This window comes from Marmota flaviventris, chromosome 20, assembly GCF_047511675.1.
Source record: "Marmota flaviventris isolate mMarFla1 chromosome 20, mMarFla1.hap1, whole genome shotgun sequence".
In the NCBI taxonomy this organism is placed as follows: Eukaryota; Metazoa; Chordata; class Mammalia; order Rodentia; family Sciuridae; genus Marmota; species Marmota flaviventris.
Genome location: NC_092517.1, coordinates 18,628,839 through 18,654,093, shown reverse-complemented (window position 1 = coordinate 18,654,093; position 25,255 = coordinate 18,628,839). Strand labels below are relative to the sequence as shown.

The following is a 25,255-nucleotide window of genomic DNA, read 5'->3' as shown; positions in this document are numbered from 1 at the left end:
TTTTTAGTTGTAGGTGGACACAGGGTCTTTATTTTTATGCGTGTCCGAGGCGAGCGCCCCGAGCCCCTCGGCCCCGGCCCGTCCCCTCCTGTACGTCCTAGCCGGGACTTGTGTCCCCCGCGGCGGTCGGAGAAGTGGAATAAACCCCGCTGCCTCCCGGCCTTTGGCGACCTCAGCGTCGCGCGGGGTGGGCCTCGAGCCCCCCCAGGGCAGGACATGACCCGGGTCGCGTTGGGCCCGCAGAGGTTCGGGCAGCGGCGTTCGCAGAGCGCGAGGAAGGAGTGTGCGACCGCGGCCGCCCTCGAAGGGCAGAGCGGCCAAGGGGGCTGGGGGCGGGAGAGCCTGGCCTTGCCAAGCCGCGCCCAGCACGAAGGCCTCTCATCACAGAGGCTTGGAGGCTGAGGCAGGAGGATCACAAGTTGGAGGCCAGCCTCAGCCACTTAGCAAAGCCCTGAGCCACTCAGAGCTGGGGATGCGGCTCCCCCCTGGCACCGAGAAAAGCGCAGTTCCCCCCCTTGATGTGCATGGGAGGCGGTGGTTGCCGACTGAATGCTGGTGACGCTGAGCTCTGGTGCATGTTGAATGAATGAAGGCTCCTAGAGGAGGCGGTGACATGGGTCTGGCAGCCAGACACCCCGCCTAGAGCCCTGCTCCCCACACGTGCAGCGTGGCATCAGAGACAGGCAATCACCTGCAGCAGGGTTTATTTACAAAGGGGTGATGGGGACTTCTGGGATGGAGAAGGAAGGGGCCGAGGCTGGCGTCCCCAGGAGGGAGGGCGCTCTGCCTCTTGTACGCTGGGGCCTGCTCTGGTGTCCTGCGCTCTCCCGTGTCTCTCCTTCCTGCCCATGTGATGGCCAGTAGCTGGCCCAGGTGGGGTGGCCGGAAGGTGGGGAGCAGATGCACAGGGGGGGCCCAGGACACAGGAACAACTTTCCCAAGCCCCTGTGGGGAGGGACAGTCCCGGGGACGGGTTCCCTTAGCAACAGGGTGGAGCCTGTAGGCTGTCTTGATACAGATGGAAAGAGGGCCCTGCAGGTGGTGGCCTGGCCATCGGGGGATTGTCCCCACCTTCCCAGACCCAGCTGGCCCCACTGGACCCCAGCCCTGCCTCCTGGCCTCCCATTTAGTTCTGGCTTTAGCCTCTGATCGCCAGGCGGGCCCAGGCCAGGTTGGCCGCCCAGCCTCCCCCTGCAGCCGTTTTCTAGAAGGCAATGGTCAGTTTTTAAAGGTCTTTTGCAGCTGTAGGTGGACAGCGCCTTTACGGTGTGTGCCCATCTTCATGAGGCGCTGGACAGGGAATGGGACCTCACACGGGCTGAGCAAGCGCCCAACCATGGTCCCACCCGTTTTGAAGCCCCAAGTTTCCTGTGCCCTTAGGGAAACCTGACCTGCCCTTCCACAGGCTGATAGCACCCAGGGGAGGAGCAGCCCCACCCCCTGCTGGTGACCAAAGCCCTCCTCGCTGGGCCAATTTAATCTGCCCTGTGCGAATGACCGCGACTGTAAAATGTTTAATGGGGTACGAGGATTGAGCCCTCGGCCCCTGAGCCCTGTCCCCAGCCCCATGTTGTATTTTACTTCGAGTCAGGTTCTCCCTGAGTTGCATAGGATTGTGCTAAGTGGCTGAGGCTGGTCTCCAACTTGCAGTCCTCCTGCCTCAGCCTCCCGAGCTGCTGGGATGCCAGGCGTGGGCCACTGGCCGGGCTGACTGTGATGTTTTGATTCAAATTATGGCAGAGGGGGTGGGACAGGGGCTCTAGGTGCAGGGCCCTGGTGGCAGCTTGCAAGGACACCTGGCCTTGGTGTGTGTCGATGGCGCCCTCTTCAGGTGGGCCGAGCCCCTGCACCCTGAGTTCAGGGCCAGTCTTGCTTTTTGTTGGCCACAGAAGGAGCTCGAGGCCCTGCCTCCTGCGCTGGGCAGGAGCCCCTGTGGGCGTGTCCTCCAGGTCCCCAGCCCCGGGTCTCCCAGCGTGACCACTGCTGTCCTCCCCGTCCAGGCTGCGTGTGACACAGGCCCCTGCCTCCTCAGGCCCAGAGAAGCAGGTGGGGTCACTCGGGGACACTGAGCCCAGCATAAGTGATGTCCTGGCAGGTGAAGGGACGGAGACCTGAGGACAGCAAGGCCATCGTGGCACCTTGAATGGGGTCGCGGCAGCAACTCTGTCACTGGGAGGCCGGCTGAGGGTCCCCGACCATCCTGAGGACCCCGAATCCTCTTCAGTTCCCAAAGGCAGGGTGGCCGAGGCCTGGGAGTGCCACAGCTGGCCCATGTCCCCAGAGAGCGGGGACCCCACCTTCCTCCAGTCCCTGTCCCTCCCATCCTGGTTGCCACCCTCTCTGGCCAGCGGCCACAAGAGCGGCAGCACAGGTGACCGAGAGCCAGGTGTCCGCAAGGTCCCACTTATGCCAGGATACTCAGGGCGAAGTCGGGTCCTGACAGCCGCGACCCCGTGGGCAGATGGGGCGGGGCGGAGGGGTGGCTCCCTGGGGACCGTCCCCAGGCGGCTCTTTGCAGGGCTTCCCTCCCCCCAGCTTCCTACCCACCCCCGTGCTGTCCCCCCCGCAGCCAGGCCCGAGGGACGCAGCTGGCGTCCCTGCACTGGGACCTGTGGCACCAGGAGCCCGAGTCAGCATCCCCTGAGCTGTTCCCGTGTCTGGTCACAGTGACACAGAAGCTGACAGTGTGTCCCCTGGCTCAGCCTGGGCAGGGGGACAGCTGAGAGGCCCATTTCCTGGCCCAGGGTCACACGGATGGCTTAGAACCCAGGGGGCCATCCTCTGAGGCTCTTCCTGAGGAGCACAGCATCTCCCAAGGGGACAGGTGACCCCCAGGACGTTCCAGTCGGCTGAGCCAAGTGCATCAGGGTGGGGTGGGGACGTGGGCGGGCAGGGGCAGGGCCAGGTCCCCAGAACAGCCACTGGAAGGGTAGGGGCGCCGCCAGCTGGAGAGGCCGCCATTTCTGGTAGAGGCCAGGCGTGTCCCTGGGGAAACGGGCACAGCGTCCACAGGGCGGGATCGTGGGCAGGACTCATGGGACAGTGTGGAGGGGGACGTGCCTTGGGGCTCCGCTGCCAGCGGCTTCCCCAGAAGACACGGTCGTCAGGAGGTCAGTCCTGGACCAGAAGGGACTCTGCCTGGACTCCCTGACTCCTGGAGGCTCAGGCACCACAGAGGTGGACACTCGGGTGTGGCAGCTGGGATGTGGAGGGGGTCCCCTCTAGCCAGGTGACCACGTCCCACGCCGAGGCCCAGGAGGCAGACCTGACCCACGCGCACCTCCATGTGTGCGCTGTCAGTCACGTGGGTAGAACGTTCTGGGTCATCAGGTGTGGAGGCTGCACTGGGGGGAGGCCGCACTGGGGGGAGGCCGGGAGGTCAGAGCCAGCCTCAACCCAGCCAGGAGGCCCACTGGAGGCCTGGAAGATCAAGGTGGCCGCGGCTTCTGGCCTGGAACGTCCCTCCTGAGCACCTTTTGGAGTCCTGGAGTCCCCTCCTGACGACCTTCCTCGTGGGGCGTGTCACCACCTGACTCTGTCCTGGGCCCCCACTGGGCTGTCACCCCGCTCACCACCATCCCTGGCGTTTGGAGCCATCTGGCTCCCGGGCGGGCACAGCAAGGGTGCCACATGCCAGTGTCACAGGGGGTCAGGGACGTGGGCTCAGTGTTCCCTGAGCCACTGTGTCACGCAGTTTGGCTGTGCAGATGTCCCCTACCCTGAGCATGTGACACTGGGAAACTGCAGGACAGGTGGCCTCTCCAGGCCCAAGGTACATCTGCCCTGTCTCAGTGGCAGCTGCCTCTGCCACTGTCACCTGGACAGTGGCCTCCTGCCCTCCCAGCCGCAGAGCAGGGGCTTGTGCTGACAGCCTCACCAGCCGGCCTCCACTCCGCGACCCTGGCCCAGGCCTGCAGCTGCCCCTCTGCCCCTCAGCCAGGGGTGCGGCCAGGAGCCACCGCGACACGCACGGGGACATCGTCTTGGTGCCTGCAGAGCTGCTCTTGTTAGCTGCCCCAATTTCTGTCACCTGGGGACTGTCTCTGGACTTGTCCACACACAAGTGCCACATGGATTCCTCAGGTTTAAGGGCCACCTTCACAAGGGCTATGACCAGGCATGGTAATGTCCCCACCCAGCTGGCCTCCCACATGCCTGGGCCTCCACAGGTGTCTGCTGGGCAGCCGGGTGGGGCCAGGGCAGAGCGCTGGCCTGGCATGCATGAGGCCCTGGGTTCGAGTCTCAGCTCTGCATATAAGAAATGAGTGAAATAAAGGCCCGTGGACGACCGAAAACACACGGAATAATTCAGGCGCTGGGGCTGCACCTGGGGGAGGCTGGGAGGCCAGGCTCAGCCTCTGAAGGTTGTCTCCTGTTTCCTGCACGATTGCACCAGCTTTGTGACACTTGTCCTCTTGGGTCGCAAACTGTTAAATCATCAGCGAATAGAAATAATTCAGCCTCCAGTTCTCAGGCCTCTGGGCCCGTCTAGGTTTGGTCAACCCCGTGAGGACACAGGTAGTACGAGTCAGTCAGTGCTGCTGTAACAAAGCGCCTTACTCATAGGACCCGGGTCACATGATCTGCCCTGGGCAAGCTGGAGGCCTGGGAAATGCAGTGGCACCATCCAAAGGCCTGAGAACCTGGGGTGAAGCTCCCAGTCCTGAGCCAAGGGCCCGAGATGCTGGGGTGGGGTGGGGGGGTACAGGAATCTGTGGTGCGATGGCCTGTGCCGGTCCCCATAGACAGTGAGTTCACCCTGCCTCTGCTCTGCAGGACAGGTGACACCCGTGGGCATTGGTGGGACAGGATTGTCTGGTTTCCCCCAGAAGCACCTCCAGGGGCCACCCAGCGAGTGTGCTCTGCTGTGGGGTCCCCCTTGGCCCAGTCAACACCCCAAACCAGACACCGCAAGAGGCTTCCCCAGTGACCTCACCTTCTGAGGATGTCCTTAGCCCCCTCTTAGCCCCTTCGTCTTTGTTTTTGGTGCCAGGGGTTGAACTCAAGGACACTCAACCACTGGGCCAATCCCAGCCTGTTTTATCCTCACTAAGTTGCTGAGGTTGGCCTTGAACTTGTGATCCTCCTGCCTCAGCCTCCCGAGCTGCTGGGATGACAGGCATGTGGCTTGGTGCCCAGCTAAGCTCCGCCCCCCTTTTTTCCCCAATGTTATTAGATTTTCCTGGACCAAGGGCCAGGGCTTGGGTGGGTTCCTTGGTTCTGTGTCCCAGAGACGCCCCATCTGTCTGCAATGGGGAGAGGATATGAAGACACTGGGGGGGTCTCTCTGCTGACCCCTGGACAGCACCTCATTTGACTGGGTCCCCTGCCTGGGCTGCTGCTCCCTGCTCCCTTTGTCTCCAAGGCCTCTGGGGACACTTCCTGGTGGCCCCTCTGGCCCCTTGGACTTCCCCAGCCTTTTCTGGAACTACCCAGGTCCCCGTCCCCAGGGCTCAGTTCCCTCAGGGGCATGGGCTGCAGCTGAGGTGACTGCTCTCCTAGTGCGTCCCCTCTACTCTGCCGTCCCCACTCCAGTTCAGGCCTCCTTGTCACCAGGCTGGGGTGACGGCTGTGTTCCTGGACAGGTCTGCAGGGTGCTGGCAGGTTCCACGCCAGGCGGCCTCCCCTGTTCTCCCCAGAAGATCCGAGGGGCCTGTTCCCATCTCTCCAGCTCACCCAGGGGACCCGGGGGCGGGCCGTCCCTCCCTGGCCACGACGTGACGGGCGGCGGGTATTCGATGGCTTTATTTTACATGGCTGTACAGCTCGTGTGGAAACTTTAAAAAAAATATACAAATCCATGATCCCATCGTCGTCCCAGATTGTCTTTTTTGTGTGACGTGACCAGCTGTGTCCCCGAGGGGTCTTGCTCCGCTCGCTTGACTCGAGTCCCACGTGTGTCCCCAATATGACAGTGAAGAGAGATGACATGGCTGCACCAGGTCTGCCACCTGCTCCCACCTCAGGGGACACGATGTCATGGCTGGGTGACAGGTGGGGACCCACAGCCTCGTGAATGTGACATGGGGACAGCAGCTTGCTGGTGGCTCACGCTCCCCAAGCCAGGTCTGAGAATTGGACCCCCATCCTGAACCCGGTGACACCCTTCCAGAAACATCTGAGAAAACATGGGTGACACTGGAGCCCCAGGGGTCGGGACCAGAGGCTGCGCTTTCTCAGGAGCCGTCACCAGGCCCATCCCGGCGCCACAGTGTGGGCCCAGCACAGGGGACACTGCGGGAGGCCGAGGCTGGGCGTCCACGTGGCCCCAGGAAGGCCCTGCCATGTCTCTTTCTGGAACAATCTAAAAGGTGCCCTTTGACTCGACCCTTGGTTGGGAAAGATGGTGGAGAAAAGCTGACGTCTAATGTTGTCACCTGGGCCATTTGTCAACAGATGCACGGGCAGGTTCTGCAGATGTGCAACACAGAGCCACGCACCGAGGACATGCAATCCCATGTCACTTTCCCGTCACAACAGTGGCTTGGAGCCGTGACACGGGGCCCTGTCTGCGGGATTCGGCCACAGGGACCACGCAGTGCTCCTTTTGCAGACGGGCTGGTGCAGTGGGTGACCTCAATGACATGGCAGAGGGGGCACGGGATGGCGCAGTGGGTGACCTCAGTGACACAACAGGGGCACAGGAAAGGAAACAGCCGATGGCCCTGGGTGGCCCGCTGTCCCCAGGCTCAGGGCTGCAAACTGGAAAGGAGGCCGCGGGTGACTCAGGCGCAGCCCTGGCAGGGACCGAGGTGTCACCACCAAACAGAAGCAACAAGAGCAGGGTCAGGTGGGGACACCCCTTGGCTGGGGACCAGGTGGCAGCGGGGGTCCCGGGGCGGCCTCAGTGGTGACATGGGGGTGGGACGAGCACATGGAGTCACAATGGCCACGACACAAGTCGCCCTGCTGCAGGTGCTGGGCACCTCCACGGCGGCCGGTGACATCCGGGACGGGACAGGGGGCGGGCGGCGGTTCTCGGGGCGCCCCGTGGGGACCTGGAGGAGCGGGGGCTGTGCTTGGAGGAGACGCCGCGCTCAGGTCCAGCTCCGGCGGCCGGCGACAGCGTCCGGGGGACTGAGGGGCGGAGGCCAGGGACACCGGCTCCTGAGGGGACTGCGTGTGCCTGTCGCTTCCCGGGTGACAGCGCGCTGGGCCTGCGGGGCGCTCTGTCCATCAAAGGGTCGCCCGGAGCGGGCGGGGCTCACCCAGGACTGTCACCCGGCCCAGTCGGTGACGCTGTGCCCGGGCGGGCCACAACCCGGGGACTCCTTCCTCGGGCCGAGCGGGTGCCGGCCACTGTCACCTGTCACTCGGGCCCGGGGCGCTCTTCCTGGCGGGTGGGGCTGGGGCGGTGTCGCAGCTACCTGTACAGCGGGATGCGGTGTCGCGTCTATTTATAGGTTTATACTACGTGACGTCTACGTGCGGACTGTCGCCGCCCGCTCAGGCCTACCTAGCGTCTCGCCCTGGCCGGCGACAGGCGCGACGCGGCGAGCCGGGGACGGTCCTCCGGCTGCCCACGGGGTCCGCTCCCTGGTCCTCGTCGCCCGGCGGGGACGCCGCGGGCGCGGGCGCGGGGCCGGGGCGGGGTCCCGCCTGCTCGGCCCGCCCTGGGCTGCGGCGGGGGACGCAGCCGAGGCCGGTCCGTCGAGGTCCCCGCCGGCCGCCTACACGACCGTGCTGATGCCGCTGGCCTTGGCCTTGCTGCCTCCGGGCGGCGGCGGGGCGGGCGGCTGCCCGTGGTGGTGGCCCGGGTGGGCGTGGCCGGCGTGCGCGTGGCCGGCGGGCAGCGGCGGGTGGCCGTGCGCATGCGCCGCGTAGGGGGCGTGGCCGGCGTGCGCGCCCAGGTGGAAGGCGTGCGCGTGCGGCAGGTGCGCGGGCGGGTGGAAGTGGTGGTGGTGGTGGTAGGGCGGCGGGTTGGGCGGCAGGTGGCAGTGCTGCGCGTGGTGGCCCTCGGGGGGCGCCGGGGCCGGGCCGCCGGGGCCGGGGGGCGGGGGCTTCCCGCGGCGGCTGCCGAACAGCGAGCCCAGCAGCGAGGCGGGCGCGGGCGCGCGCGGCGGGCCCTCGCGGGCGGGCGGTCTCCGGCGCAGGTGCGGGCTGCTAATGACGGACCCCTGCGAGGAAGCCAGAGAGCGGTTAGGGGACAGTCGCCTCCCTGCCGGCCGCGGAGGGCGCGTGCGGGCGGCTGGGCTCCGGCCCCGTTCCCGGCGCTGCCGTGCGGGACAGCGCGGGCTGGGCCTGGCCGGGTGGCTGCGGGCGGGGGTGGCCCTGCCCTGCGTGGTGGCGCGCCGCCTGCCCGGGGCCCTGGGGTCCGTGGCCGGGCCGGGACCCGGCTCCCCTGACGCTGCCCTCCGCTCCCGGGGACCTCGGGGCCGCGCCCCGGCAGGGGATGGGGAGGTGGCCGCGGGGATGGGTGGGGCCTCGTCCTGGGGGCGTGGCCTGCCCAGGCCCTTCGCTGCCGCTACCTACTTGCAGACCAAGCAGGGGTGGGGACAGGAGGAAAGGACCCGCCAGGCCAGAGCGGCCGGCTGTCGCTGTCGCGCAGCCCGCGGGCCCCCCAGCTAGCTAAGCAAGCCCACGTCCCACCGCGGCGGCCAGCGAAACTCCGCGACGAAGCGATGACATGGAGCGCGAAGCCAAGCCAGAGACAGACACCACAGGGCGGGCGCCCGGGACGGGTTATCCATGCGGGGGGACCACGGGGACGGATGGGGAGAAGCGGGAACAGAAACGCCACCTCCGAGCCCCCCCACCGTGGGCAAGCGCGAGCCGCGGGGACAGTCGGGCAGAGGCCGCATGCAGGGGCCCAGGCAGGCAGGGGCCGTGGCCGCGTCTCTGTGGGGGGAGCCAAAAGAAAAAAACGACAACAGAGAGAAACCGGGGCGGGAGGCGACAGGGGACAGCCGGCTGGACGGGGTCTTTCCTACTTACTTCCAGATTGCTCTCTAGCGATCCTGCACTGCTGCGGCGCCCTCGCTTCCCTGCCCAGAACATGCAATACCAGAGGTTAGACACCACAGGCACCGGCCGGGCGCCGCCTGCCCGCCTGCCAGGGACACCTTGGCCGCCACCGCCCTAGCAACGCAGCTGGGCTGGCGGGCTGCACCTGCCGGCCTGGGCCAGGACAGGGGGTCTCTCGACAGAGCTGGGGCGCCCCGGGAGGGACAGAGGGGGGTCTGCAGCCAGCCGACCTCGGGGTCCTGCGGGCACAGCTGGGGCGGGCGCCTCGAGCACAGGCCTGGGCCCAGGTGGCCGCGCCCGCCTCCTGCCTTGCTCGCCCAGCGCCGGGTTTGGCGCGGAGCTCTGGGAGCCAGTGCGCAGGCGCATCCCCGCATATCGGTGAGGCCACTCCTGGCCCAGCCGAGTTCGGGTTTGTGCAGGCCGCTGGCCAGCGGTGGGGACTGATGCTCCTCCGGCCGGCCAGTCCCCGGCGCCCTGTCCAGGTGCTGCAAAGCCTGCTCCCAGCTGGGAGGCCTCTGCCTCCTAAGTGCCTGGCTCGTCCCCAGCCCGGGGTACCCAACAGATGCTCAGCAGGTGTAGCCAAGGCAGGGACAGCCGAGTCTTCCTAGGGGCACTGGAGGCCCAAGTCCAGCTGCTCCAGGGACACACCTCTCCCAGGCTTCCTGCAGGATGTCCCACGCCTCTGGGAGCGAGGACAATGAGTGGCCAGGGACACGAAGTGCTTCTGTGTGTGGCACCAGCCGCGAGTCAAGCGCCATGCTGGACCCTTGCGATGGTGCTCTGTCCATGTCAGAGAGCAGGGGACCGTGGCCGTGGCGGGACCCACGGGCTCCATTCCGCCATCACACTTTGGCTGCTGAAACGCACGGTGTCCACTTTGGACCCAGGGCCTCTGAGTGGGCGAGGTCAAGTTGCGCCAGGGCCCCAGCAGCCCCATGCCAGCTTCTGAGGTGATCCTTGTTACTGCCCTTCGGAGCCAGGCCAGAGGGACCCAGAAATGGTGGGGACAGTGCCGTGGGCATGTCAGGGTGCAGGCCACAATCCTTTGCAGACGGGAGGGAGTCCCAAGGCTAGGAGGCCAGCCTTGCCTGGGGAGGCCAGCCCCAGCGCCAGGTGGGCGCCTGGGGTGACAGGAGGCCACCACGGGTCGGGCAGGAGTGTTTCCTGCCCGCTGCAGGGACCCGGAGCACCCACTGGGACCCTGGTCCTCGTCTCAGCCGGGAGGCGGCGGCTTGCGGTTCCTGCCCACCTGTAGATGGCCCTCCGCCATCCCCACTCCGGTGTCCAGGGTGTGAAGCCCTGTCCCTGGCCACACGGCGTGGCCTCCACTTCCCCACCTGTGAGGGGACAAGCCTCCTTCTGCGCCTCCCTCTGGGCAACCCTACGTGACGGGACAGAGCTGGAGGAGCAGGCAGAGGGGACGCGGTGCCCAGGCCCTACTGCATGTCCCATGGGGCAGAGAGAGGCTTGGCTCCAGCCCAGCGGCCTCACGCGGCTCTGGCCACCTGACACCAGTGGCCGTGGGTGGCCAGCTCTCCCTGACGGGGCTGCGCTGGTGAAGGGCAGGGTGCCTGGGGTCAGCCACTGCGACCCCAGAGATGTCCTCTCCCTGGGGAAGCCCCGACTGTGTCCTCCACAGCGTGGCTGCTCTGGGCACGGGTGCCAAGGCCCCGTCCCCCCGCCCTGAGGTGGACCACCAGCCCCCCAGGCCTGGAGCCAGATAGGGCCACAAAAAAGACATGGGCGCAGGTTCCGGTTGAAGGACGACCATGGCCAACAGAGACCAGGTGAGTGACAGGCGCCCGACGTGGCTGTGGACAGGACTCCCGAGCACCAGACTGGCCACCTCGTGGGCATCCCAGGTTCACACTGGGCGAGGCCAGGCCTGGCCATCTCCTGAGTGGATGTGCGTGGCAGCTCGGTCCCCTGCTCTCAACCGGCCACAGGCTGTCCCCGAGGCTCTCCTCTGCTCCGCGGCGCATCCTGCTGTCACGGGGTCAGGCTCCGCTCGGCGAGGGCCGGGAGGGCGCAGGGTCCCCGGCCGCCCGCGGTTCATCTTCCTCCCTAGCGGCTCCAAGGGCATCTCCGGCCCAAACTGGTGTCCCTCTGGATGGCACAGGTGGCCTCTGCTGGCACCTTGGACGCAGGCTGGGCCCGGACGCTCACATCCCGTCCTGAATCTGTCTCGGCTCGTCACGCGCCACAGGCCAGGGGCCTCAGCTCAGGAGGCCACAGCAGTGACCACAGGAACAAGCTGACGGCGGCTGCCCTCTGACCTCTGCCCTCTCGTGGAGGTGACCCGGGCAGGGGGCTGGCTGATCTCTCAGCACAGGCACACAATGGGCAGCTGTGCTGGTGACCGCTGGGCCCGGAGTGGGGCCTGGCCAGGGCGTCGGGCGGGGAAGGCGGCCGAGCCCTGCACAAACGCGAACCCAGAGCCGGGCCCACCGCCTGCGGTCGCCCCAAGCAGTCCCGAGAGTGGAGCTGGGTGGACACGGCCACTGGCCAAGCCAGCGGTTCTCAACCCGGGGTGGCTCTGGCCCTGCAGCCCCAGGGGGCAGTACGGTCCCCACGCGGACATAGGACGGCTGTCCGGTGGCAGAGACCAGGATACTCCTAACCCCTGCCAGGCCCCACGTGGCCACGGCCAGGAAGCCCTGCCCAGGGTCAGCCGTCCAGGTTGAGAAGCCCTGGCCCAGCCTCATGCTGCGATGAGTTCTGAGGTTTCACCACGAAAAATGGACGACAGACGACAGCAAAGGACAGAAGGCCACTCAGCACACGGTCACCGCGAGCCGCAGGAGGCAGGCGGGCGGCCCTCGAGGCTTCCCCACCAGCAGCCCCCGAGGCCCTGGCCCTTCCCTGGGCAGCCGGCTGACGAGAGGACCCCTGGGAGCCCGAGGTGCCACTAGTGGGGGGGACCAGCTGGTGGCAAGTGCCCCACAGCCACACCCCAAGTGTCCCCAGGCTCCCCGACGCCCTGGGCCCGGCGCGCCCGCCACCAGCTCTGTGCCCCACAGGGGCCTGGGCGTCCAGCACAGAGGTCCCCGTGGGGAAAGCAAGACAGAGATAGCGGGGATCCCCTCCCCCCGCCCCCGCGAGCACCCGGCACAGAGGGCAGCACAGCGCGCGGACAGTGGCCTGCCTGCTTGGCCAGAGCGGGTCTCAAGGGAGCAGGGTCAGCTGGGCCCCAGGAGGAGGACGGGGCGGCACCCGGGCCTGGCCAGCCACCCCTCCCACCTGGGCCGGTCCTGCGCCCTCTAGGACCTGTCTAGGATGCCCTCTCTGTGTGGTCAGCGGTCACTCGGGTCTGGGGACAGTCAGGGCGAACCCCAGAGTGCTCCTTGCAGGTCCCGGGCAGGCCCTTCCCGGATACCGACCGCGGCCGCCTGGGGCTCAGCGTGGCACACAGCGGGCTGGGAAGGGGGACCGCCGCTGGGCCCTTACCCGCTTCCGAGAGGTCGCGCAGGGAGCTGCTGAGGGCGCTGCGCTTGAGGCCCTCCCCGCCGGCGTAGCTGTCGTCCAAGCAGGCCCTGCCCAGCGCCCCGTTGCCCGGCTCCTTCTTGAGGCTGGAGCACTGGGACATGCTGGGCCGCACCACACCCTTCTGCTTCTCCAGCTCCGCTGCAACAGAGAGGGTCAGCACCCGGTGAGAGGAGCCCAGCACAGGACGGCAGCCCAGGGGGCAGGGACAGGCACCACCACCCTCTGCTTGGCCATCTTCACCAGGGTGGGGAGGGGCCGTCTTTGGAAGGGATGGCCGTCACTATGGCACTGGGCAGAAAGGAGACCCCCGGAGGGTGCCGGAGAAGCCACTCTCCTGTGACCTGCAGCACAGAAGGGCTTGTGCCAGGCTTGGGGGCAGTGAGGCCAGGGCTGGCTGGGCTCTGGGAGATGAGCCTAGGTTCAGTGGGACCCTTCAGAGAGAGTTCTGGGATCCCAGTGGCTTGGGAGGCTGAGGCAGGAGGATCGCAAGTTGGAGGCCAGCCTCAGCAACTTAAGGAGGTCCTGTCTCAAATAAAATATAAAATAGGGCTGGGGACATGGGTCAGTGGTGGGCACTGGCCTAGCACTGGGTTTGATCCTCAGCACCACATAAAAATGAATAAACAAAATAAACATATTCCATCTAAGACTAAAAAATATTTAAAAAATAAAATAAAGGTGCCGTGTGCACCCACAACCACACGGAAAGAAACTAAATCAGAAATACAAAGAGGACCCAGCTCAGAGGTTCAGCACCCAGGGTTCAATCCCTGGTACCAAAAAAAGTCAGTCCAGCCTGGAGTCCAGGGATGGCCTTGGCCGTGACCCAGTGCTTGGCGGGTCCAACCAGGAGGAGGCCACTGACCTTGGCCCCAGAGCTCTGCTCGGCCATGAACCCAGCAGGAGGCTGGCGCTGGCCCCTGGGTGCCTCCCGGTGGGGTGGCGGGGCCTGCAGGGGCTGGGGGTGCCCGGCAGCCCTGCCCCATGCGGTCACCGGGGGACTCACATTCGATGCGGTGTTTCTCCATCTCCTGCACCTCGGCCACCGACTCCCGCAGGTCATCAGTGAACTTCTTCCGGTCCTGGGGGTTGGGCGCGTTGAAGTTGATGAGCACTTTGATGTCCGCCCCGGGGACAGCCGACGTGAGCCGGATGCCATTGGGGTAGTCTGTGGAGGACAGAGGGCCACGCTGTGGGGCAGGTGTCCTGCACCAGGTCCCCTGGCCTGGCCAGTAAGGTCCCAGGGCCTGGAGGGTGTGAGGGCTGGGCCTCTGGGCAGCGGCAGGATCGGGCACGGGACAGTCTCGGCTCCTGACTTGGGGTGGTCACTCCCCGCAGCTCCCCGCCTCTCCAGCCTGAAGGTCACAGAGGGGACCCTTCCTCAGAGGCCCTCGGTCACGGTGCCCAGTACCAAGTCCACAGAGAAGGGGTGCTGAGCAGGGGCGGGCGCCCGTCACCTGGGCAGCTCTGGACAGATGAGGGGCTGGCCTCGACCTAAGGAAGAGGGCCTTGGGGAGTGCCGTGCACACCCCCGGACACACGTGCCCACACCTTCCTGGTGCCACAGCTGAGCTCTGGGGTCCCTGTCCCGATCGCTCTCAGGAGGGAGCTGACGCGGGCCTGTGGAGGGTCTCGGCCCAGCACCAGCGTGTCCCCACTGACACCAGAGGGGCTCCGGGTGGCCACAGGGGACCAGGTGTGCACAGGTGTGTGTGCGCGTGGCACAAGTACAGCCACGTCATGGCAGCCCCTTGCTGGCCCGTGGGAATGGCCGCTGAGTGACACCAAGCCTTGTGATCCCCAAGAAAAGCCAGCCACTGCCCACACCCCAGGGTCTTGCTGCGCTACTGAGGGCTTCACTAAGTGGCTGAGGCTGGCCTCCAATTGGCCATCCTCCTGCCTCAGCCTCCTGAGCTGCTGGGATGACGTCTGGGCCACCCACCGTGCTCTGCAGGGACTTCTTTTGGCACATAGAATGCGCCTGGCCGGGGGCTGACCCAGGCTGCCTGCCAGCCTGGGCCCTAGGGGAAGGCGTTCTTGTGGTGTTGGTAGAATGGCCCTGGCCAGCACCCGTAGTCCAGCACGTGCAGCCTTGGGCCTCTGGAACGTCACTTCCAGGGCCACGCCAGGTCTGGTCCCCACCCAGGGAGCAGGAGCCATCACCACCCTTCAGGGATGGGGTGCTAGTCGGGGTGACGTGGGGATGGCCCCCACTGATGTCACTCTGGTACGTGTGTGGGACACCAAGCAAGGCACAGCTGTTGACCAGGGAGGGGCAGACGTGGGGACTCAGCCGAGGGCATGTGAGGAGGGGACGGGGTGAGGCTGGTCCTGGCCGGGTGGCCCTTGGGTCCCACCAAGGGAAGACAGGCGGCAGGGCAGCCAGGGGGATGCTGTCCCCACCCAAGATGACAGGCCGGCTTCAGGGATCTCCGGGGACAGGGACAAAGAGCAGAGAGCGGGGGCAAGGGACGGGCCAGCTCACAAGCCAGCGGTGGGTGTCCCAGGTAGGAGCCACCCCCAACCCAGGACCCCTCCAGCCCCGGGGTCCCCAAGGGCCTTCCAAGGGCCTGGGGACAGCCCTTCCCAAGTGCTGGCCGTTCTGTGCCATGAGTGACCGGGCCTCCCAGGAAGGAGGCACGGCCCTGGGAGCCCAGCAGGCAGGTCCCCCACGTGGGCCAAGGGGACAGAGGCCGCGGCTCCTGACCCACGGCAGCGGGCACATGGGCCAGGACTCCCCAGGTGGCCAGGCCGGCCCCAAACTCCCGCAGGCGCTCAGTGGACACCTGCCATGCAGCACCAGGCCACCGCTGACGCTCTCCAGAACATTCTAGCAAGGGGCCCATCGGCCACACATCAAGTTGACCCCAGGGCCCATGTCCAGGGCTGCTCTGCTTTCCCACAGACAGTGGCCCTGCCACCCACCCTGGGTCCTGGCCTGGAGGTGACAGGGAAGAGCACCTCCCGGAGGGGACACAGGCGCGGCCGGGCACTCACACTGGTTCTCGAAGAGCAGGACCTGCAGGCCGCACAGGGAGAAGGACTGTCGGAAGCTGTACGTCACCGAGTTCTTCTTCTTCTGGAAGATCTTGGTGACCTGGGGACAGCAGAGAGCACACCTGTGGCACCTGCAGGCGTGGCATGGGCAGCCGCCGCAGAGAGGTGGCTGCGAGGTGGCAGGCACATCCCCAGGCACAGTCCCCTCGGGGCTTCTCCTAGCCAGGTGAGGCGCGTGCACCTGGGGTCTAACGCCCAGGGACAGGAACAGGTGGCCAGGACTCGGCAGTGCAGAGGCCAAGGCCTGACCTTCGGGGGCCACCCAAGGTGACCTGGGGTGCCCGCCCACCTGCCCCGTCCACCTCCAGGTGAGGGGAGCCCTGGACACACCCCACCCTGCCCCCTGGGCCCAGGACACTGTTGTCACGGGCACTGGCTTGGGTGGGACTCTGCCACAGAAGACCCAGGGCCATGCCCTCCCCAGGTCCCCGGTAGGCGGGCGCGTGTCCAAGGCCCACTGCCCACGCTGGCCAGCCCGGCGGCCACGTACCACCAGCAGGTCGTTGAAGAGGAAGATCTCCCTCTGGTGCAGGCCCAGCTTCTGGGGCTTGCTGGGGTCGGGGACCTCGAAGAGCCTGCAGTAGCACACCAGCCGCCGGTGGGGCAGGGACAGCACCTGGGGACAGGCCACCATCACCGCTAGCCTCCTAGGCCGCCACACCCGGCCTGCAGGCCAGGCCTCCACTGGGCAGAGGGAACCTGGCTGGTGGCAGCTGTCCCCGAGCACTCTATCCTGGGGACCTGCTCTGTCCCCTGGTCTCGGGCTCCCCCAAGGACGTGTCCCCACTGCTGCTGAGACCTCCTTTGGATTCTCTGGGGGGGGTCAGCCACAGCTCTGTCCCCTGGTCACTGTGAAGGGAAAGGCCTTCCCGAGAGCCCCCAGGGAGGGGGCAGAGGCTGCACTAGGGGAGTCCCCTGTTGGGCCCGACCCATGACCCTCCCGAGTGGCTGTGGCCCGGCGAGCAGAGGTGACAGGCTGGGCAGTCGAGCCAAAGCTTCCGGGTCCCTCTGAAAACATCTCAAGCAGCCGACTTGGGCTCTGGGAGCTGGGCCCTGGCGGGGACGGCAGGGCCAGGGGAGGCTGCCCAGGGTGGCGGGGCGAAGGCGGAGGCCGGGTACTCACACAGCCCAGCCCGTGGTGCAGGGATCCGATCTGCAGGGACAGCAAACGGCAGGAAGAGCCCTCAGTGCTCCGGAGGCCACCCGGCCCGGGGAGCGCAGGGGCCACCGGGCAAGGAGCCTGAGTCCCCCCACCCCCCACCCCAAGGCATCAGCATGCCCTGGTGCCACCAAGGGGAGCCCTCTGGCACCTGGTGGGAGGCGATTTAGATCCCCCATGTCCCACCAGGGTGGGGTAGAGCTGAGCCCCAACGCAGCCTGACCACTGCTGGTGGCCTCCCGTTGTCAACTACAGCACACAGCAGATGGCTGAGAGGCCCAAGTGCCAGGGGCTGCTAGAACATTCCCAGCCTCAGCCAGGCACAGTGTCCACGCCTGTCATCCCAGGGGCTGGGAGGCTGAGGCAGGAGGATGGCAAGGTGGAGGCCAGCCTCAGGCACTTAGCGAGGCCTTGTCTCTAAATAAAATATCAAAAGGGGCTGGGGACGGGGCTCAGGGGTCGAGGGCCCCCGCATTCAATCCCTGGTACTACAGAAAAAAAGTGCCCGGCTGCAACCACCCACAGGGCCCTGCAGCAGAGCAGAGTGGGCTGGGGACAGGTCACCTGGCGGCACCACTCACCGGCTTCTTCCCCACGATGAGCTTCTCCACCTTCTGCACCTGGGACACGTGGTCCTCGTTGGTCTTGAGCTCCCGCTTCCGGATGCGCTCGTAGATGCCGATCAGCATCTCCCGGGGGATGTCCTCGCCGTCGTCCACCCCTGGACGGGACGCGGCCCAGGTCAGAGCGGCGGGGGCTGGGGTGGCCGCAGCTGCCCTGGCCCCGCCCACCCGCCCGGAGCTGCCAGTCTCCACACGGGTCAGCAGGGTGCCCTCCTGGGTCCCTGGCAGAGCGGGGTCCCCAGGACGTAGCCCAGCCTGGCTGGTGAGGACACCCCCAAGGGGACGGGCCACCAACTGCCTTCACCGGGCCTCAGAGGGGCTGCCTTGCTCCACCCCGAGCAAGAGGCTTGAAGGTCCCCGGTCACAAAAGGGGACACTGAGCGGGGCTGCACAGCCTGGCTGACTGTCCCTGTCCCTTGGTGAGAGCTGAGGGCTGGGAAATGCGCGGTGTCCCCACGCCACCAAGAAGAGCCCCTGGGAGAAGAAGCCAGCCCCTCGGTGGCCTCCCCAGCCCTCAGCCTGCACAGGCCCAGAGGCCAGGGACACGGGCCCTCGAGCAGTGGCTGGCCCAGGGTGACACGGCCCCACCCCCAAGCTGGACGAGCTGGCCTAGCCTGTCAGAGTGACCAGCTCCAAACCCTCCAGGTCACCCTCAGGTGGCATCTGGACACGGCACCGGGACAGAAGGGACGCACGTGCCCTTTCCGTGACAAACAGCTGCAGTCTCACAAACCGTCCCCAGCCAACCCCCTGACCTGGGCGCCTCAGGCGACCCACCGCGCCTGCCCGACACGGGCTTCTCCCCGAGGTCCCAAGCGCCCTGCTCCTGCCCGGGCACAGGGACCCTGGGACAGTCAGCAGTGGCCCAGCTAAGCCCCAGGGGCGGTCCTGCTGCCAGGCCCATGGGCCACAGGGGCTGTGGGGGAACGTGGGGCGGGTCCCCTGAAGAGACCGCTGGACCGGCCGGGAGGAGCAGCCAGGCCTGGGGACACCAGCCCTGCCCCGCCTTGCCCACCGCTTGCTCTGTGACCGTGGACCTGGCCCTTCCTTGCCCTGGCTGTCCCTTTTCAAGCACAGGAAGGACAGAGTGACCCGAGCTCCTGGCTAGAAGAGAGGTGACTGAGGACAGGCCCCCACCTAGGAAGGCCCCTGGGAAGGGGAGCCCCGTCCCTCCCTGGGCAGCGGGTTAGAGGACCCAGACTGTGGGGTCAGCAGGTGGGATGATGGACGCAGCCCTAAAGCCACTGCCGTGTCCACCCTGCAGCTCTCCTTCCTCTGCCCTGGTCATCTCTGGCTCCTCCTGGGACTCTGACCACCAGCATCAGGCTGGGCCCAGCGAGGGGACAGGGCAGGGAGGCCGGGCGGGGCAGGGGCTGTGAGCTCCCCGGGCCCTGCGCCCCTGCGCCATCAAAGGATCCCCAGTCACCTTCGCCCCCGCCTGGCCACGCGACTTCACAACTGTGGACCTGAAGTCCCTGGGGCCTGCAGGTCCCCACAGACACAGCACAGGGACCCGGGGTGACCACTCAGGCCACGCCCCCCCAGCCCTCCTGGGGGCCTTTGTCTGGGGAATCCCGTGGTCTTTCCTGCCACAGCCAGCAGGGGGCAGGCAAGGACGCCTTAAACCCCAGCAGAAACCCTGGAACCGAGGGACACCATGCCCAGGGGAATCCTTGGCCACAGGGGAAGGGGTGCCGGAGCTCTGGTTTAGAGAGTAGCTCCGTGAGCAATGCCCGCCTGTCATCCCAGCAGCTGGGGAGGCTGAGGCAGGAGGATCGCAAGGTGGAGGCCAGCCTCAGCAACTCAGCGAGGCCCTGTCTCTAAATAAAAATGGGCTGGGGTGCAGCCCAGTGGTTAGTGCCCTGGGTTCCGTCCCTGGGACTGGAGGCCGCTGGGAACGGCCAGGGGTCAGGCCAGGCTCCGGCTCACACACCACTGGGGCCCCTGGGGCCTGGGAGCCTCCGGCGGGCAGGTGCTGTGGGAGCCGGGCAGGACAGCCCGTGGTGGCACCAGCTCACCTCGCAGGTTCTTGACGAAGTCCTCGAGCTTCATCTTGCGCTCGGGCTTGACGTTGGGGCTGTACATGTCCGTGTTGAGCAGGATGATGGCGAAGGCCAGGATGAAGATGGTGTCCGGGTTCCGGAACTGGCGCACCACCCCGGGGTTGCACATGCAGTACCGCTGGCTGGGGTCGAGAGCCGGTCAGGGCCCCCAGGAGGCACGCCCCCTCCCCGGAGCTGGGGGGACACTGGCTGCCGCAGCTGGCCATAAATGTCCTCAAGCCCCTCCCAGCCTGGTCCTGGGTCCCCGGGAGCGCTCACAGCCCGCCTCAGCCGGGCATCTCGCTTACTGTCCCCACGGCCACCCTGCCTCCAGGACACCCTGCTAGTGACATCGTGGAGGGGCAAGACAGGCAGGGGCTGCGATTCAGTCCTCCCTGTGTTGGGGGCCTGGCTTGGAGCTGTCCCCTCCAGGAAGCCCAGTGGGCTGCTGGGCTAGGTGTCCCCAAGAGCCCGGGGCACTGGACCCCTGGGCTCCCCTCTCCAGGGTGAAGCTGTGCTGTCCAGCTGCCCAGGTGGGGAGTGAGGCCCAGAGTGGGCGAGCCAACAGCCTGGGGTCACACAGCAGGCAGCAGGGTGACGGGGAACCAGGCCACTGTCACAGGGCTGGAGGGGAGCCACCGGGGGAGCTTCTGCCCAGGAGAAGGAGTGTGCAGAGGACCAGAGGGGGAACTGGAGAGGACCAGAGGGGGACGTGCCCAGGACTCGGAGCTGCGAGAACCCAGCGGTGGGTCTCCGCCGTCCTCTGCTCCGGTGTCCTCAGGTGCAAAGCTGGGACAGACACGGTCCCCTCAGGAGGAACGGGCCCCGGGCCCCACCTGAAGGCCTCGATGAGCCGCTCCACTTTCTGGGCCTCGCCCTGGACCCGGATGTGGGCCTGGAACTTCCTGAGGGCCTCGTCCAGGTCCATGGCAGAGAAGTCCATCTCGTCCACCACGCAGCTGGAACAAGACGCCCAGGCCGCGTGAGGGTCTCCCCAGGCCCAGGGCCGGCCCTGGGTCAGGGCAGGCTGCGGGCAGGACGTACTGGGAATTTTCCAGAAAGACCGCAGCCCCGGGAGCCTGCGACCCCTGAACTAGGAGAGTGGGCCCAGGGCCACTCTGGACCAGCCTTTCCTGTGTGGCCAGCAGGGGCCACCTGTGCGGGAACTGCCCTGTGTCCCTCAGGCACGGTCAGGGCGCCACTCCCTGGAGACTGGCTCTCACCACAGGGCCCATGGGTGATGGGGTGGGCAGGGGCCAGCTGGTGGGTGGCCGTGTGTGGCCTGATTGACCACAGCCTGCCCCCAGGGCTGCCCTGTAGCCCGGCCGCAGTGACCCCCAAACGGGCCAGGGGGGTCTGCAGCAGGAACCCCGCGGGTGGTGGCATTTCCCATGACCGGGCTCAGGCGTCCCGTCACCTCCAATGCGGCTGTGGCCGCAGTCACCGCCACCCGGCTGCAGGGCTTTGGGCCACTTGCTGCCTGCTCCCAGGTCCTCCTGCACTGGGGATGGGCGTTAGTGTGGCTGCGTCCCCGTCCTCCGGGCAGCCTGGGCGGTACCCTCGGGGTGGCTGTGGGGGACAGCAGAGGGACAGCAGGGAGCCAGCCGGGCGCTGCTGCCCTCGAGGAGGCCGGGCGGTGGTCGGAGCCTCGCGGCTTCCTGAGGCCACTGCTATTTTCTGGCAGGAGGACAATGGCCGGATTTCCCCTGGCCAGGAGCCAGCCGGGGGGCGGCAGGGACATGGCGGGTGGCGCCCAAGCCCCTCACCAGGGGCTCTTCCTGCGCCGCTTCCTCCCTCCCGCTGTCGGAAAGGGGCGAGAGGGACAATGACCGTGGCAGGTGACACTGGAGCTCCCTGGTTGAAGGAGAAGGCAGGGCCAGATGCAGGGGCCACTGAGGACCCCATGGGCCACGGTCCTGCCCCCGGCATGGCTGAGAGGGAATGTGGGGTGCATCTCACAAGAGCTGCAGGCCACGTGGTCGTGTGGGCTTGGGGTGCCCGGCCAGCCCCTCCCTCGAAGCCTCGCTGTCTTGGTGTGGCACAGAGCAGGCCACCACTCCCAAGGACATGAGGCACACACCAACAGGGACACCGGTCTCTACTGGATGCAGGACACCCAGCCAGAGCTGGGGCCCAGACCTGCAGCTGCAGGCGCCCAGAGGTCCTGACACAGGAGGCCCCGAGAACGTGCGTCACTTGAGGGCGGGGACCCCTCAGGGCTAGGTGGACAGTCAGGCCAAGGGTGCAGAAGGGAGTCAGGCGAGGGGTCAGCGTGGGACCCATGGGCAAGACCAGCAGGGCGTGTGGAGGACCAAGGAAGGAAGTGAGCCCTGAGTCCTCAGATCCGACCGGCCAGGGACCCGAAATATTAAAACAAAAGAAAAACAAAAAACTTTGCTCGTGTTGAGCTGAGCAGTGGCACACGCCTGTCATCCCAGCGGCTTGGGAGGCTGAGGCAGGAGGATCGCAAGGTGGAGGCCAGCCTCAGCCACTTAGTGAGGCCCTGAGCAACTCAGTGAGACCCTGTCTCTAAATAAAATATAAAAAGGGCTGGGGACGGGGCTCAGGGGTTAAGCACCCCTGGGTTCAATCCCTGGTACCAAAAAAACAATAAAACCCAACTTTGCCCGCGAGGACCATGGACAGACTTGGGGGCTGTCTGTGCCCCACACCGCAGTCTCACCGCCACCTCAGACCAGGCAGGAGGCCACGCGAACCCCAGGGCACCTGACGTAGGGACTTGAGCACGGGATCCTGCCACCGCAGGCTCGGGAAGCAGCGCCCAGGACACCAGGGGACTCCCATGTGTGTGCGTGTCCCGGGGTGGTGACACGGCAGGGACAGCACATGCCCTTGGCCTGGGTCTGCGTCCCCGCGTCCCTGCGGTCCCCGGCCACTCACTCGAGCACGTCGCGGTTGAATTGCTTCTGCCGGTTGCCCAGGAACTCGCCGATCATCTGGCGGCTGAGACCCTTGCGCTGCAGCAGGAAGTGGGCCACGCCCACGGGGGTGTCGGGGACGAAGCCGCGTTCAATGAGGTACTGCACGCCCTTCTCAGGCTTCCTGGGGACAAGAGCAGGCTCAGCCACTGGAGGGGACGGCCACCTCCTCCCTCCTGCCCCCGCGGGCTCCTGCCTCCCTGCCCACCCATAGAGTCGAGACCTCCCTCACGGTGGCCAGAGTGACAGCCAGCAGTGAACCAGGCCTGGGGTGGCCCTGGGACACTCCGGGGTGCTGGAGCGTGACCCAAGGTCGCGGCCTCAACCCGCACACACCCAGAGTCGCCCAGCACAGCCCAGCTCCCTGTACCCTTTGGCCAGGAAACTGCTGCAGGACACCCAAACCCAACTACCCCAACATGTGACAGTGACATCTTCCTGTCCCCATAGCGGCCCTGGGCCTACCCATTCCCTGAATCCCCACTCCTTGGGCTCAGCATTCAAGGCGCACGCGGGGCACAACTTCTACTACCGTCAGGAGCCCTGGGCAGTACTCAGGCCGCAGAGACGCCCTGAATAAGCACCATAAGGCGTGGCCCCCGCCTGTCATCCCAGCAGCTGGGGAGGCTGAGGCAGGAGGATCGCCAGCTGGAGGCCAGCCTCAGCCACTCAGCGAGACCCAGTCTCTAAATAAAAACTAGAAAGAGCTGGGGACGGGGCTGCGTGATTCAATGCCCCTGGGTTCAATCCCTGGAACCAAAAAATGAAAACACCAAAACCTATCAGCAGCGTCCAGCTGCACGACTCGGGAGGGAAAGAGGCCCGAGAGGCCGACTGCCCAGGGAGGACGGCTCTGGGGCTGGGCCGCGTCTCCCGGTCTCCTCGCCCCTGCAGCCTCTAGTGCCCGAGGGGTGCAGAAGGCCAGGCCCCGTAGGGACGGCAGGAAGTGGGGACGGGGCTTGGGGCCTGGCGGCTGTGGGCAGGGCCTGGGGGTCCAGGTGGGTTCTGGGCACCGCTGGCCACCCCTCCTCTGGCCCACGGCCTCCCATGGTGGCAGGTCTGGCCTTGGCTAAGGGGCAGCACGGTCACAGGAGACAAGGTGGCGTGAGGCGCTGGAAGGGCCACACATGATCCTGGAGGGCGCATGGGCTGGGGGCTGCCAGGCCCTCTGGGAGCTGAGTGGTGTCCCCGCTGGTTGGGGCCCTTGGGCCAGCCTGGCTCCCTGTCCCCAGATGTGACTCGCTGAGGCCATCACGCAGCTGGTGCCCGCTGGGGACGACCACCTGCGAGCGACTGGTGTGGCCCAGTCCCCACTGGCCCCCGAGGACACCCCTCCCACTATCCACCACCCGAGGGCCCTAGGCGGCCACCCAGGTGGGCGGAGTGCAGGGCTCTGCTGTCCCCTCGGTGGCCACAGAGTCAAAGGCCGCTTCCCTCGCCAGCGGTGTGTGAGGCTCCCGGGGACAGCAGGAAGCCACCTCCTGGCCTCCAGGTGGCCCTGCTGTTGTACCCCAGGATGGCCTCACACCTGAAACCCGTCCCCAGGCGGCTTACAGAGAGGGGGCCATGGGGTGACCCTGCCCCCACAGCTGTTCGGGGCCGGGACCGCCTGGTCCCTCCAGGATGCTAACAGGGTGCCCAGCCGGGCCCAGCGTCCTCCCCTCCTGGGGACGTGCCCACATTCCCCTGCAGACCCCTATAGCGTCGGGGACCTGAGCGCCAGTCCCTCTGTCGGGCGGCTCAGGGCACAGTGGGAAAGGGGGAGGGGTCGAGCCATAAGGCTGTGCGTGAGGCCATGGGGACACGGGCTCTCTGAGTCTGTGCCTGGCACAGGGCAGTGGGGACCGTGCCAGTAACACCCAGCACAGTGGTGGGCTGGGGCCCAGAGCCTGGCGCCGAGGGAGTCCGCGAAGGAACAGGCAGGGGGAGCAGAGAGGCCCCCTCTGAGCAGGGACCAAGGGACAGGCTCAGGAGTGGCTGGGAACTGTGGGTAGAGGCCCTGGGGGAGGGGGTTGTGGGACTGGCGACCCCGGGAGCTGTCGTGGGACCTGGGGGAGGGGAGGGCAGGGCCGTGGTGGGCCAGGCCAGAGCAGGTGCCGGCTTCCTCCTGGGGGAGCAGGAGCCCAGCTCTGGGGAGTGAAGGGTCCGTTTCCACATTGAGATGGGGCCTGTGGCTGCTGAGACCCAGGGCCAGACCCCGGCCAGAGCCAAGCTGGTGGCCCCTGTGGCTTCCAGGGGTGGGTGGCCCATGGAGGAGGGAGGAGAAGGGACTTAGGACCTGGTGACGGCAGAGGGCACATGTTGGCAGGTGGGTGTCTGTGTGCACCCACGCGTGTGAGTGCAGGGGTAGGTGGCCGGGGTGGGCAGGAGGGACCGAGTCGCAATCCCAGGCGGCCCCAGGCCAGGGCAGGAAGGACGGATCCCGCCCGACTCGGCAGAAGCAAGGAACCAAAGCCGGGTACCCAGGACCCTGGGGGACGGCAGGTGACACGGCTGGAGAGGCAGGCCAGGCGCCCTGAACGGCTTCCGGCCGAGGAGACCAGCCTTAGAGTGTGACCCTGGTGGTGGCAGCCAGTGGCCCAGACACTTCCAGGGCGAATCCCCTGTCCGGGGACCTTGCTGGTGTCCCCTCCCACAGGGAGGCCCCCTGTCCAGTGCAGACCAGGCCCTCGCCCACTGTCCCTGCAGAGCCCTGTGCTCTGTGCCCAAGGGACACGCACCTCACAGGCTCCGCAACGTGTCCCATGGGACCAGCCACGGCTGCCCCCAGTCCCCTGGGCCTCTTCCTGTCACAGAGCCGCACTGTCCCACCCCTGTCCAGGGCGGGAGCGGTGGGCCAGCCCTGCCTACTAGACGGTGAGCGGAGGGCGCATGTGCCACTCCTAGGGACGGCAGTGCGACCCCTGCAGCCTCCCTTCTTACTGGTCACCCGAGTACCCGCTGAGGGCCAGGCATGGTGCCAGGGGACATCCTCATCAGAGTGAC

The 25,255-nt window shown here is 66.8% G+C and overlaps 1 protein-coding gene across 5 annotated transcripts in view; it reads right to left on the bottom strand.

The window, feature by feature from the left end:
• Positions 1–5,726: 5,726 nt before the first annotated feature.
• The window catches only part of Iqsec1 (IQ motif and Sec7 domain ArfGEF 1), a 198,047-nt gene continuing 178,518 nt past the window's right edge, over positions 5,727–25,255 (bottom strand). For 4 of the 5 annotated variants that reach the window (XM_071605845.1, XM_027931925.2, XM_027931927.2 and 1 more), the window contains 11 exons: positions 22,233–22,394; positions 20,168–20,290; positions 19,308–19,474; positions 17,248–17,387; positions 16,631–16,660; positions 15,998–16,123; positions 15,448–15,547; positions 13,457–13,618; positions 12,412–12,588; positions 8,935–8,984; positions 5,727–8,117 (listed from right to left, as the gene is read on the bottom strand). In XM_071605845.1, the coding sequence (XP_071461946.1) occupies positions 7,671–8,117; positions 8,935–8,984; positions 12,412–12,588; positions 13,457–13,618; positions 15,448–15,547; positions 15,998–16,123; positions 16,631–16,660; positions 17,248–17,387; positions 19,308–19,474; positions 20,168–20,290; positions 22,233–22,394 (1,684 nt within the window). In that variant the 3' untranslated portion in view covers positions 5,727–7,670. The remainder of the gene's footprint in view (positions 8,118–8,934; positions 8,985–12,411; positions 12,589–13,456; positions 13,619–15,447; positions 15,548–15,997; positions 16,124–16,630; positions 16,661–17,247; positions 17,388–19,307; positions 19,475–20,167; positions 20,291–22,232; positions 22,395–25,255) is intronic. The other variant, XM_071605847.1, reaches the window with a different exon arrangement.